The sequence below is a fragment of the Neovison vison genome, chromosome 12 (assembly GCF_020171115.1).
Source record: "Neovison vison isolate M4711 chromosome 12, ASM_NN_V1, whole genome shotgun sequence".
Taxonomy (NCBI): domain Eukaryota; kingdom Metazoa; phylum Chordata; class Mammalia; order Carnivora; family Mustelidae; genus Neogale; species Neogale vison.
The window spans coordinates 9,085,946-9,100,813 of NC_058102.1; the positions used below are offsets into that span (position 1 = coordinate 9,085,946).

Sequence of the window (14,868 nt, forward strand, 5' to 3'; positions counted from 1 at the left end):
ATCATATGATCTCCCTGATATGAGGAAGTGGTGATGCAACATGGGGGCTTAAGTGGGTAGGAGAAGAATCCATGAAACAAGATGGGATAGGGAGGGAGACAAACCATAAGTGACTCTTCTTTTTTTTTTTTTTTTTAAAGATTTTATTTATTTATTTGACAGAGAGAAATCACAAGTAGGCAGAGAGGCAGGCAGAGAGAGAGGAGGAAGCAGGCTCCCTGCCGAGCAGAGAGCCCGATGCGGGACTCGATCCCAGGACCCTGAGATCATGACCTGAGCCGAAGGCAGCGGCTTAACCCACTGAGCCACCCAGGCGCCCCCATAAGTGACTCTTAATCTCACGAAACAAACTGTGGGTTGCTGGGGGGAGGGGGGTTGGGAGAAGGGGGGTAGGGTTATGGACATTGGGGAGGGTATGTGCTTTTGGGTAAATTGGAAGGGGAGATGAACCATGACAGACTATGGACTCTGAAAAACAATCTGAGGGGTTTGAAGTGGCGGGGGGTGGGAGGTTAGGGTACCAGGTGGTGGGTATTATAGAGGGCACAGCTTGCATGGAGCACTGGGTGTGGTGAAAAAATAATGAATACTGTTTTTCTGAAAGTAAATAAATTGGGAAAAAAAAAAAAAAAAAAAAAAAGATGGGTCAAGAGACCAATATTCAGCACCGTAAAGGCCCATAGCTGTTTCAGAGGGCAGCCGAAGGGGTGCGTGGGTGGCTCAGTTGGTTAAGCGGTTAAGGGTCCTGGGATGGCGCCCAGCATCAGACTCCCTGCTCAGTGGAGAGCCTGCTCCTCCCTCTCCCTCCACTGCTACAGTTGCTTGTGCGCGATCTCTCTCTGTGTCGAATATATAAATAAATCTTTTAAAATAAAGCATGGAAGATGTTTATACTTTCTAAAGTACAGACAGCATACTGTCTGTGATGGAAGAGGAGATTAAGATGGATTGAACTTGTCCTTGAATACGAGATGAACAATATAAATGTGTCACCCAGGATGCAAAACCTGTCATCGGTGTTGCAACCGTGGTGCTTCCTCTACCATTCTCTACCTCCCACAGGGGCAGAGCCAGGCTTCAGGGACTCGAATCTTTCCAACAAATTCATACTTTCCAGCAAAAAATAAGTACTACCCAAGCCACTTATGGGCCCACTTGATATTGTGAGATAACGCTACAAAAACCACCAATGAGAGTCTTCCGCAAGGAAGGAAGGAAACAAACTGGAACGGATGACAGAGGACCTGGGCACGTCGGCGTTTCAGGGCACAGTGACAACTCATCTGAAAGCAATTCCCAATGGGCGCCCATGACATTGCTACCAGGAGCTGGCCGACGCTGCCCAGACCGCTGCAGCCACACACAACTCATGTGGGAGACACAAGCTCTCCCGAATCTGAAAAACCGTATGACAACGGTACATCTACTTACAAGCACTTTGTTCTCGGAAGGTATTCACGACTAGAGCCTGGACACCTCTGTGATGTTAAATTTTTTTTTTTAAGATTTATTTATTGGACAGAGAGAGATCACAAGTAGGCAGAGAGGCAGGCAGAGAGAGGGAGGGGGAAGCAGGCTCCCCGCTGAGCATGGAGCCCGATGTGGGGCTCGATCTCAGAACCCTGAGATCATGACCCGAGCTGAAGGCAGAGGCTTAACCCACTGAGCCACCCAGGCGCACCACCTCTGTGATATTAAGTGCTCTCTTTGACATCTGATTTTCATAATATTGAGCTAGCAATATTTTGGAAATCTAGCTGATTCCTGAATGCCACTTGGATTGGGGCACCAACCTCCTGCACAGTCAAAAGTCCACGTGTAACTTTCGACTCCCACAAAAACTCACCTATTGACATAGGCTACTGGTGACTGGAAGGAAGCCTTATCAATAACATAAATGTTTAATTAACATGTTTTGTATGTCATATGTATTATATACCGAATTTTTACAATAAAGTAAGCTAGAAAAAATAAAATATTAAGAAAATCATAAGGAATGGGGCCCCTGGGCAGCACAGTCTGTTACGCAGCTGACTCTTGGGTCAGTTCAGGTCATGATCTCGGGGCCTGGGATCGAGCCCTGTGTTGGGCTCCTTGCTTAATGTGGAGTCTACTTAAAATTCTTTCTCTGCTCTCCCTCTGCCCATCCTCTCATACATGCACTCAGGTGCTGCCTCTCTCTCGCATAAATATATAAATCTTATAGAGAAAATCGTGGAAAAGAACACAATACAGTACTGTATTCATGGAAAAAATCTGCATGTAAGTAAATATGCATAGTTCAAAGCCATGTTGTTCAAGGGGCAACTGTGTATTTTTTTTTTTAAGATTTTATTTATTTATTTATTTGACAGACAGAGACCACAAGCAGGCAGAGAGGCAGGCAGAGAGAGAGAGGAGGAAGCAGGCTTCCCACTGAGCAGAGAGCCAGATGCGGGGCTCGATCCTAGGACCCTGGGACCACGACCCGAGCTGAAGGCAGAGGCTTTAACCCGCTGAGCCACCCAGGTGCCCTGGCAACTGTGTATTATTTGATTAACTAGTAACTGGTTTTCAGGTCGATGAGTATGGACTCCAGTGCTATTGTTTACTTAAGGACAGTCTTGGTCCATTCCCAATAATAACACTCAAGACAACAGTAGTCAATGGACAGTTTAACATGCCATTATATATATGCTTCAGTTGGTACTAATGCCAGCATCTTACTTAGTAGGGAAACACAAGAGGGATTCTCATTATAATCAGAAACACAGGGGCGCCTGGGTGGCTCAGTTGTTAAGCGTCTGTCTTTGACTCAGGTCATGACCCCAGAGTCCTGGGATTGAGCCCCACAGGAAGCTCCCAGCTTGGCAGGAGGCCTGCTTCTCCCTCTCCCACCCTCCCTGCTTGTGTTCCCTTGCTGTGTCCCTCTCTGTCAAATAAATAAAATCTTAAAAAAAAAAAAAAAAATCGGAAACCCAGCAAGGACATCCACCTTCTCTACTATCCAAACACTGAACTAGAGGTGTCAGCCCACACAATTAGATAAGAGAAAAGAAGTCAAGCTTAAGAAGTAGAGCAGTACATCAGTAGGGAGCCTGCTTCCCTTCCCCTCACTCTGCCTACTGTGATCTCTGTCTTGTCAAATAAATAAGTAAAATCTTAAAAAAAAAAAAAAGAAGTAGAGCAGTACAATTATCTCTATTTTATATTTGCTGAGCTTAAGGACTGAAGAAGTACAATTATCTCTATTTGCAGTTGATAGGATAGTAAACCTAAAGAATTAATGTTAAAATTAACTCAAACCAAAGAAATCAGTAGGGTGGTAGGACAGAAAAATCAAGACACAAAAACCAAGAGCCTTTATACACTTAAAGAAAAGATTGGCATCCAGCCTCCAAGGGAAAATTCCCACTTGCTGTCAACTAAAATCACAGCGTCTTTTTCCTCTGAGGTTCTCGCCAGTCAGTCTCCCCTAACCACACTCCTGTAAAGGATTTTTTTAAACCTAAATTTACATTAGTTGGATTATATCTTAATGCTTTCATCTCAGCCTTCCAGCCTATTGACATAATTTTGAATCTCACCCTTTGAAGATTAACAATCTCACTCAGCTGTCTATCTTGTACAGATAAGGCCTTCCATACAGTGTTCCAAATGATTTCTAAAAAACTATGACCAGAACAAAAAAGCGTGGGAAGCTAACCTACTTCTGGCAGAAGGAGTCCACACCGACACAGGAAGGAAGCAACACTTCTACCAAAGGTTTGCCCTACTTGAAAGGCCAATGTATTTTGGGGATCTCAAATAAAGAGGCTACTGACCCCAGAGGTATAGCCATAGAAACAGACACACATTTTAAAACAACTATTTATATACATTAAACTTGCTGGGCAAAGACCTACTTATTTCATACTGACACTCTTTAAACATAAAGTTCTTAGCCAATTGGACTTGACTTGGTATTAAGATAAAGGAGAAATAAGAAAAATTTACCCAAAAGCATACTAAAAAGTATCCATGGTGAAGCAAGGCCTCCCTCCCCTTTTCTGGTCCTTCCAAGCCCTGACCACCTCCAAAGGCCCTGTTCAGATCCAACTAGTGCCAGAGGCCCATGTTTCCCAGACCTCAACCAGCCATTCACTATCTTCAAGGAACTAGCCACTTCCTATTTTTTTTTTTTAAAGATTTTATTTATTTATTTGACAGACAGAGATCACAAGTAGGCAGAGAGGCAGGCAGAGAGAAAGGAGGGAAGCAGGCTCCCTGCTGAGCAGAGAGCCCGATGTGGGGCTCGATCCCAGGACTCTGAGATCATGACCCGAAGGCAGAGGCTTTAGAAGGCAGTGGGTTAAACTGAGCCACCCAGGCGCCCCCCTATTTTTTTCTTTACACCGCCACATTTTATTCTACTCAAATGACTTCATTTTGATGTAAATGTTTTCAGTATTGTAAGTAGAAAACCAGTATCACCTGCTTTATCTTGAAGATAATAAAAAATGAAAACAAAACAAGATTATTAAATTCTAGCTGAACCTATTGCTGGTCACAGACTCTGAGCTGGAGCTCTGTTCTGCTTGAAAAGAAAAAGAAGGCAGGGGTAGAACACCTGGCTGTCTCAGCTGGTGAAGCACGTTAACTCTTGACCTCAGGGTTGTGAGTTCAAGCTGAAAACTGAGGGTAGAGATTACTTAAAAATAAAATCTTAAAAAAAACAACAACAGGGGCACCTGGGTGGCTCAGTCATTAAGCCGCTGCCTTCGGCTCAGGTCATGATCCCAGGGTCTTGGGATCAAGCCCCCACATCAGGTTCCTTGCTCAGCAAGAAGCCTGCTTCTCCCTCTCCCACTTCCACGGCTAGTGTTCCCTCCCTCGCTGTTCACTGTGTCTCTCTGTCAAATAAATAAAATCTTAAAAAAACAAAACAAACAAACAAAAAAAACAACAGGGAGACTAGCAAGAATCAGAAAGGTGTTAAGGACATACAAGGAACAAACCAAGTCTTTCTCTTTTGATTATCATCAGTTTGAAAAGGAGTTGAAAAGCAAATAAACTGTGTGATATGTTTAAAAAAAAAAAAAAAAAAGGGAAGGGGGTGCCTGTGGGCCTGCCTTCAGTTTGGGTCATGATCCCTGGGTCCTGGGATGGAGCCCATGTCATGTCGGGCTCCCTGCTTGGTGGGAAGCCTGCTTCTCCCTCTCCCTCTCCCCCAGCTTGTGTTCCCTCTCTCGCTGTTTCCGTCAAGTAAATAAATAAATAAAATCTTAAAAAACAAAACAAAACAGAAACAAAACACCTGGGGGATATGTAACAATGAGTTTTAAACCAGCACACACCAAACCCTTCTGGGTACGCGTCCGGGGCTCCGGGAAAATAACTGCCCAATGCTACAGGGCCCCATCCCGGAGAAATTCATCCTCAGGGTTCACGGAGGCATAGCAGTCATTAACCATCTGGTGTCTTGGCAACTTTCACGCTATAAATTGGTACTGGTTTCTTGGGTTTTTGTTTTTTTTTAAAGTTTACTACACCCTCGGGGTGCCTGGGTGGTTCAGTGGGTTAAAGCCTCTGCCTTTAGCTTAGGTCATGATCCCAGGGTCCTGGGATTGAGCCCCACATCTGGGCTCTCTGGTCAGTGGGGAACCTGCTTCCCTTCCTCTCTCTCTGCCTGCCTCTCTGCCTACTTGTGGTCTCTGTTAAATAAATAAATAAACAAATACATAATCTTTTAAAAAAAAAAGAAAAAAAGTTTATTACACCCCACGTGGGGCTTGAACTCACAACCCTGAGATCAAGAGTCACAGGCTCTTCTGACTCAGTCAGCCAGGCGTCCCTGCTGTGCTGTTGTGCTGTTTCACAGCCTAGTGCTGTCAGCTGCTTATTTTGCTGATTCCAAGACATATATTCTCATCTTTAAATATCTGAAGTTGATGTGTTACAAGTTAATTAGCAGGATGTTTTCTTTCTTAGCAGTATATAAAATAATGACGGGTCCTTATAATTAATGTCTTGGATGCGAAGATACATGGAGAATTTCTCATATACTTAGGAGTGCTCTTCGGGGGAGGCCCTGCCTGGAACACAGTCCCCACAGCCCCTCGGATGTTCAGTGACAAGTGGCCAGAGAATTCCCGGTTCTGCCCACGAGGGAGTGAGACAGTTCCCGGTCTTCCCCGATGTCAGCAATGCTCCCGACACGACTCTGACGCTGCTGTGACCAGGTGGGCGGCCATCCTGCTGCCCCAGCTCCCTCCCCTCCTTCAGGGATTAGCCACACCAACGCTCTGTTGCTGATTCCACCCCGACACGCTCTGTTGCTGATTCCACCCCGACACGGTCCACATCTCTGAACAATATTCAGAAAGGTCAAGGATTTCCTTGTCACCCAAACCACTCCCTTCCCCACCCCCGCGCGCATAATGATGCATACTTTCCCCACACCCACAAATGCCAGGTCTGCCGTCAGCCGAGAAGGGGGCTCCTTGCGCTCACACAGCCTCATCACCGAGCTGCGTAGACACCCCCCACACTGAGCCTGCACCTCTTTCTTTGATGGGTTCCTAATTAATTTCTCAGAAGAAACTGAACACAAAATATAGTAAGGAAAGAAGGCCATTTCAAAAAGCCGAAACTAGGGCGCCTAGGTGGCTCAGTGGGTTAAGCCGCTGCCTTCGGCTCAGGTCATGATCTCAGGGTCCTGGGATCGAGTCCCGTATCGGGCTCTCTGCTCAGCAGGGAGCCTGCTTCCCTCTCTCTCTCTCTGCCTGCCTCTCCATCTACTTGGGATTTCTCTCTGTCAAATAAATAAATAAATAAAAATCTTAAAAAAAAAAAAAAAAAAAAGCCGAAACTAGGGGCACCTGGGTGGCCGAGTTGGCTGAGTGTCTGCCTTCTTTGACTGGGGTCATGATCCCAGGGTCCTGGGATCAAGTCCTACAGTGGCGCGCGGCACGGTGGCGCAGGGCTCCCTGCTCAGCGGGAAGTCGGCTTCTCCCTCTCCATCTGCCTCTCTCCTCTGCTTCAGCTCGCTTTCTCACTCACTCGCTCAAATAAATAAATAAAATCTTTAAAAAAAAAAAAAAAAAGCCTAATTTTGACTTGTATGAGGGAGCTCCCAAAATTCCTGTTTTGGTAGGAAAAGCACTGACCGTGATCCAGGTGCACGGTCAGTGGCGAAGGATGTTCCGAGTACTCGGTACACACACACCCTTCAGCGGCCTCACACGCGTGTGTGACCGCGTCACAGACTAACAGTCCATGAAAGTCTCCACAGAGATTCATCTCCAACTCCTGGGCAGCAAAAGTGGACAAAGCATGGTTCCAAGTTCAGGCCACAGCTTGAATATCAAATTATAGTATGAAAAGGCTGAGTGTTTTTGTGGTGAAAGCACCCGAATTCCTTGGAGGCAAAAAGGAAGCTCAGAATGAGAGAATAATGCCCCCAGGGAGATGGCTCAGGGTGGGGGGTGGGGGGGCAGCTGTTCTTTCTCTCCAAAAAGCTTAAAATACCCAGTGTCTCCTGCCATCTCTGTCTTTCTGAATGACCCCCTTTTCCTTCCCACTCCTCTGGGACCAGCTCAACTCCTGGCCCCCACCTCTCCCAGCAGGGTTTTCATCAAAGGCTCTCTATGTTTTCATCACAAATATAGTCCTAATACATTCTTAAAGGGGCTAATAATTGTGGGGCACTTACTGCGGGCTGGAGCCGCTCGGCCACATTCTGACGGCGGATGAGACGGTTGTAGGTGATGGCCTCCTGGATGTTTTTATTTTAATGGGGGAACTGATGACGTATATTAGAAAAAATTCAGAGCCCGCACCTGTGATCTTAGAGTTGTAGTGGCTCAAGGTTTCTAAGTTAAAAAAACTGAATTTCAAGTTGATTTTCTTTTTATAACTAAGGACAGAAGAGCAGAGGCAACACCAAACTCCTGATTCTTTCAGCCCCAAATGTGCTGGACTTCCAGAGACTCCCCATCTCAGTAAAGGGCACAGTTGTTGTTGACTCTTTTTCCTCGGTCACACACCCACCATATGATCCACCAGTAAATCCGACCAGCTCGTCCTCCAAAATACAGCCCCCACTAAAAACCTAAAATATCCCTAAAAACCACCGAGTTTCACAGCACACTTAGGATAGAATCCAAAGTCCACACCAGGGTCCACAAAGGTCCCTTGGACCTCAGCGACCCCCACTCCTCCAAAGCACTCTACTCCAGCCACGCTGGCCTCCTTGGTGCTCCCCAAACAAACCAGCCTTGGCATCTGTGGTCCCTCAACCAGGGACACTCCCTCCCAAATCCCCTACTTCATCCCATCAGATGCTGAGTGTCTTTCCCTACCACTCTTAAAACAGCCCCTCCACCATTCTAGAAATCCAGACTACTCCTCCCAACTGAGGCTATAGGTATTATATTGTTTACAATCTGTATTTACTCACTGGGACTGTCTCCCTTATCAGAACAGAGGCTTCGTGAGGAAAGTGTCCCTTGCACTAACACAGTATTGGCCACACAGTAAGTGCTCAATGACAGCTAAATGCTCAGAAATGAAGGTGGCACTTCATGGCTGGACTGTGACCATGCTGGGCTAGGACAGTCACGTGTTAGTTCATTTAATCCTAACAACACTCCTGGGTGTCCTTTCCGTTGGGAACTAAGGTTCAGGGATGTTAAGTGACTTGCCCAAGTCCCTGTGGGGCTGGAACTTTTTGTGAGATTGCGAAGGGCCCAAGTTCCTTTGAACACATCAAGCGATCTTCAAAAGCTCTTCTTTTCTTCAAAAGACCTTTCAAGCTACCATGCTGGCTGGGGACCAAAGGTGAAACTCCTCAGTGCTCTGCCACCTGGCCCCAGCACGCCCACCCGCACCGTGTTGCCAACAAATCCCCAGCCCTTCCTGCGAGCCTCCACTGACCCAGTCAAACCAGGCCAGCCACGGCCTCTCAACACTGACCACACAGTGCCTTCCACACTGTGTTAGTAGTAGAGGGCTCCCTCCCCCCAGGGTGCGCACACTTCTTATCTTTGTATCCCCAGGTCCTACAACCACAGACTAGGAACCCTCAAGGCCATCTGCTCAACGCTGTTATTTGAGCTGCTCCTACCAGACTCAGGACAGTGGAGAGCCAGTCAGCAAGCAACATATGCTGCCTGGACACTCAGACACCCTGTGAGCAGAGATGTCTTGGTCATCTTTAGGGTGGGACGGGCCTTGTGTGGACACCTCTGTCATGCCCTTGCCTCTCATCATGATGTTATCTGCTCAAAGCTAATCATCCTGTCTTGAAAGGATTCCCCTTCCACCCAGAACACATTCTAGAGCTAGCAAAGCTTCTGTCTAACCTGAGTCTCCTGGGCGCCATCATACCCAGGAAAGAAGGAAGCTGGACGCCCCTCTCATCAGCAAGCCGAGCTGGCCCACAGCAGTTACCACTTCCAGCACTCACTACAGCCCAGCCTGTATTTCTGCAAATTTTGCAATGGGTAAATTTATACAGGGGCCCTGCCCTTTGGGAGCTCACAAAGCAAAGGGCCAGGCCTACCTAACTCAATGACAAGGCTGACCTGCAGAGCACTAGTCTAATAAAAGGGCAGCCAAAGACGTTAAGGGGAAGAGAGCAGTCCCCACTGGGCAGACCTGGGAATTGCTATGGTGGAAGGGCAATTTCAAAAGACCGTCTACACAAAGCCGGTCATTAGTATACAGCCCTGACGGTCATCCCTCCCTCTGATTCTGACGCTTTCAGGCCCAGGGCAGGAGGGCCTGTTGGAGGGCGTGTCTGCTGTAGCTCTGTTAAGTCCCACGCCAAGCACTGGGCAGGGCTACAAATGCTTTTTTTTCCCAATATTTATGGAGTGCCTGGCACCTAGTGGTGGTAAGCGCTGGTGAGATCCGTCACAGATCCTAAGCACGGGAGGAAGACAAGTGCACAGGCAAGCACAACAGACTGCCCCATCTGGGGAGGCTCCAGGGGCCCCCACACACTATGCTGGTAGGTCAGAATAGGCTCAGGGCACCAAGATGTGTGTGTATCTACGTGCATGTGAGACAGGACGAAGCAAGGGCAAGATACCAGCGACAAACCCATGGGGGGGGGTCCAGACTGCGGGGTAAGGGTGAGTCTCGGGACAAATCTCCCACGGCCTGCTCTCACCTTAGAGTTAAGGAAACTGAGGCATAGTGCGTTAAGAGTCAGGACCAGAACCCGGGCTGCCACTCTGGTCATGCCTTCCGCAGCGCCTAGAGGTTAACAGGGTTTCTGCAATCAGACGGCCCGATTTTAACCCTGACTCTGCCATGTGGCCTCTTGCCGTGTGGCCTTGGGCAAGTGACCGCCTGCCTCTCTGTACCGCCGTTTCTTTACCTGTCCAACGGGAGTAACTGTAGGACCTACCTCCCAGGGCTGTTAACATAAACTAAGCTTACAACGTAAAGCAATTGGCAGGAAACCGGGGAGATGATAAGCTGTACACCAGCGGCTGCTGCGACTATGACTGTTTTTCTCCCGCTGCCGCTCGGTGCCGGCGGTGGGCTCACCGCGCGGCCATCTCCGCCGCAGCGCGCCACCTTCCCTTCCGGCTCCAGGACGCACCCCACCCTCGACGCGCCCTTGACGCTCGGGGTCGCTGGACCGCGAATCCCAGCCCCCGACGACCAGGCGGCAGTGCGCATGCGCGGCTGCACGCGCCCCCGTCCTCGGGAGTGAGGGGGGCCGGACGGGGAGAGGAGAGGCCGGCGGCCACACCTCGCCAGGGAGAAGGAGGCGGCCCAACGGCGGAGAGGGAGCAGCGCCTGCACCCGACAGGCCCCCCTTGGGCTCCCAACCCCCGGCCCGGAGAGCGGGTCGGTTCCTCACGCTCTGCAGCAGGCTCCTCCTCTGCGCCGCCATCTTGGAGGGACCCCCGGGGCTGCGCCCGCCTCCCAGCAGAGGAGGCGAGAAGGGCGGCTAGAGCGGCCTTGAAGCTGGCTGGGAAGATCTGGCTGCCGGGGAGCACGCCCACAGCGCCACCCCATGGCCAAAGTGGGATGGGGCCATGGAGGAGAGTATGCGCAGGCGCTGTCTTCCGCTTTTTCTCTCTTGGGAGGAAAAGGGAAGGCTTCTCTAAATGATTGGCTCTCGCCCGTTTTATTTGCGTATTTTCTCCAGGATGCTTTTCAGATGAGGCTCCCTGTGTCACCGGATTTGCGTTCTTTATGAACACATTGGGCGTAAGGTTCGGTGAATTATTCATTCACTCGATAAATATTCGTTGGGTGGCCATGCCTGGCCCTATGGGAAGACACCCTCAGAAATCCGTTTGAGGGGCGCCTGGGTGGCTCAGTGGGTTAAGCCGCTGCCTTCGGCTCAGGTCATGATCTCAGGGTCCTGGGATCGAGTCCCGCATCGGGCTCTCTGCTCAGCAGGGAGCCTGCTTCCCTCTCTCTCTCTGCCTGCCTCTCCATCTACTTGTGATTTCTCTCTGTCAAATAAATAAAAAAAAAAAAAAGAAAAAGAAATCCGTTTGAATTGGGGAGGACATCATTTACATATGTAAATCATTTCGAAGTGGGCTAAGTTGTAGGAAGAGAAGTTTATGGATGGGACATGGGAATGGAGGGCAGGCCAGGCGGAGGGGACATCTAGTGCACAAGGCACGAGAAAAGGGAGCATGTGAATGCGCCTTCAAGAAGCATCCCTGTCCCAGAAGGGATCTGTGGCTAGAATAGAGATGGAGGGGATGTGAGATGAAGGGCTCTGGGGTAGGTTCTGACCAGGCTGGAGTTGGGCTATTCATGTGGTGGACAAAGGAAACTTGTTGACTAATGAGCAAGCCAGGGACGTGTTTGGTAGAAAGATGCCTTTGACTACCAGGTACAGAACAGATATGTAGGCGCATTGGAGTGAAGACCAATTAAGGGACTGTTGTGTTAGTTCACGGCAAGAGATTGAAAAGGGTTTTCTCCCTCCCTTTCTCCTTCCTTCCCCCTTCTCTTTGCTTAGCCAACACCCCCTTCTCCCACTCCCTTAAACAATCCTCCCATGTTGTAAAAAGTGATAAGATACTACAAGGAATGTTGAAAGGTCAGTCTACATGCTAATAAGGGATTGTAGTCTGGCCAATGCCGATGGTCAGTCTACATGCTAATGAAGGATTGAAATCTAGCCAATACTGTCTGTTTCCCTTTTGTTAACGACCAATAAAAGTAACTTCCCACTATGTAAATGAAGGATGCTGAGCAAACCAATCAGGGGTATTCCCGCGCACCAAGTATGCCTTTCCATTCAAACCAGCCAATGAAAACTTTGTAACCATGCTTCTGCTTCTGTACATATGCTTTCGCTTCCCCAAACCCCATAAAAAGGCCCTGAACAAAGGGCTGGCGCGCGAGTCCTCCTAAGACTTGATCGCCCGCAGGTACCTGTGACTACTCAATAAACCTAGTGCTGTTTGCATCTGACCAGTGGACTCGGCTCGGTTTTTGGGTCCGGGGGTCTCCTCCTGAGAAGGGGTCCATTCCGGGGTGCTTGGAGCCCCGGGGGGATCTTTCATTTGGGGGCTCGTCCCGGGATACGAGACCCCCCCCACCCAAGGACCACCGACCCACTGTCAGGAGGTAAGCTGGCCAGCACTTTATTCGTTGTGTCTGTTCGTTGCGTCTGTGGCTGCGTCTGAACCTGTTACTTGTGAATTTGCGCATGCGTTTGGTTTGGGGTTCGATCGGATCCATTTGTATTTGGCGAGGGCCAGAAGGAGCTGACGGGCTCGGACTTCTCCCTCGCAGCCCTGGAAGACGTTCCAGAGGCGTTTGTAGTCCCGCCGGGCGGGACATTTGGGTCCTTCGGGACATTTGGGCCCCGGTGCAGCGGGGCATTTGGAGCTCAGCCTGTATCAGAGAGATACGTGGCCTTGGTTGGAGAGGGGGAATCCGGACCCCCAGGATCTCCGCTTGAGTTTTTGCTTTCGGTTTTGTACCGAAATCGCGCAGCGTCCTTCTTGTTAACTGTTTTGTGTGTCTTATTGTCCTTGGTGTTTTCTTTGACTCTAAAATGGGGCAAACACTTACCACCCCCTTAAGTTTCACTTTAGGTCACTGGAGAGATTCTGAGTTTCTCCTAATAGATGTGGGGGTTTCTCCCTCACTCACTTCCCATGTTAATGGCTATAACTGGAACCAACTGGGGTTGGTCTAACTCGAGACAGAGACCATAAGGAATATTCCCAAGCAGCTGCCGAAACTCTCTTTGTTTCGGGGAAGTTTCCCTGTGTTCTCTGGCCCGACTTGGACTGCTTAACCCCTCCCCCCTTGCTGGTGGGCAAGCATGGCATCTGCTCCTCTGTTGGGGCTTATGAGCTCCAAAACCGGGAATCCTTTCTCTGCCTCCTGGCAGCACTTTGTTTTCCTCTGTTTCCCCCTTATCGTGTTTCTGCACCAACGTGCGTGCAGCCTGCATGACTAGCCTCTAGATCATGCACCATGGCTCCTCTCTCCACTGTCAAGGAGCAAGAAGAACACCCCCTGGACCTAAAACCCCCACTCCAGATCTTCCCATGCATGTCTCAGGTAAACATTCAAAGTGGAGTGGGCCCAGGTGGAACGTAAATCACTATTGGAACTAAGTTAAGTTTGTTGGTTTAATTAAGATAAGACCTGTCTTTTAAGTTAACAGTAGTAAATGTGAAACTTGGAAGTTTACTGAAGGTCAAATAAGCTTGTGTTACTTGTTAAAATATGTTAGCAAAGAAATGACTAAACTAATGGTTAATTGTCTGTCTCAAAGTTCTAATGGGTAATTGCTGAAGTAGCTTTCAAAGTCTTTGGTAACCTAAAAGTTTTAAAGTTTTGCTTGGGTGACAAATGGAATTAAATTGTGGACATCTAGGTCTTAAAGGATAAAATGCTAAGTCGTTAATTACTGGATGTAGGTTTGTGCTTTTGACTTCTTACTGCAAAGAAACTAAGAGTATTTAAATCTGTTGGTAAACGTGTTTTGCACTTAACTGTTTCATAAATTTGACATCTGAAGAATTCTGTTGTAACAGTTCACAGTTGGTTAATACTTAGTCTTAACTAGAGATTAAGGGGTTTCTAAGACTATCAAATTCTGCTTAGTGTAACTAAGACTGATGAAAATAAGGGAAACTCTGTAGGAAAGTAGGTAATATGTAAAAAAGATTTAAAGAAAGGAAATGCATTTTATTAAAAATAAAAGGTAATTTGGTCCTAATAAGATGGTTGTTTGGAAGAAAATGGCTTGGGACAAAACCTGAATGCAAAGGAAAGATGTAAAAGGTTTGTGAAGGGAAATCTTCAGAAAAGGAATTTTAGACATGGTCAGGACAGACTAAAAAGGAAGAAAAACAGCCTCCAAGGTGATTTAATACTCTCCTGACCTGCCTCCACATAGATTATACTTCCAAGTAAAGTATAAGGGCCATTTGGCCTTGAGAGATTAAGGAAGCAGCCCAACCTTGAGAGACTGCGAAAACACCCGGTTGTCATCCTCCATTGCCTGTAACCATAGAAATTCACTCTAATCTGTAAAGAATGAAAAGGGAGATTGATCACCTCCCATTAGCCAGAGATACCCAAAAGGGAGGGTATCCAACCTGTTTGAATCTGAAGAGTGCCTGACTGTGTAAATCTGTCTGTATGGCTTCACTGCTTCAGCTACGGAGTCTGAGTGGGCTGCACCCTGAGTCTCGCAGGGCGTCATATGGCAGAACGGTCATCTACTCCACGGAGTAGCCTGGTCTGGGGTTTATTCGGACAGGCCTTAGCTAAAACGCTCCTAAGTTCCTGTGAGGGATGCGAGCAGGACAGCAGGGGAAAGATCCCCCTCCTTTGTCTGCGACATCATTCATGATGGGAGAAAAACCCAGAAAACTCCTATCTTAAGACTGCACA

At 48.1% G+C, this 14,868-nt stretch overlaps 1 protein-coding gene across 2 annotated transcripts in view; it reads right to left on the reverse strand.

The window, feature by feature from the left end:
- TAB1 (TGF-beta activated kinase 1 (MAP3K7) binding protein 1) overlaps positions 1-10,882 on the reverse strand; it is a 35,163-nt gene extending 24,281 nt beyond the window's left edge. Inside the window, exon 1 of one of the 2 annotated variants that reach the window (XM_044227985.1) lies at positions 10,838-10,882. In XM_044227985.1, the coding sequence (XP_044083920.1) occupies positions 10,838-10,870 (33 nt within the window). In that variant the 5' untranslated portion in view covers positions 10,871-10,882. Of the gene's footprint in view, positions 1-10,135; positions 10,478-10,837 lie in introns of those variants that run through there. The other variant, XM_044227984.1, reaches the window with a different exon arrangement.
- Positions 10,883-14,868: the final 3,986 nt, after the last annotated feature.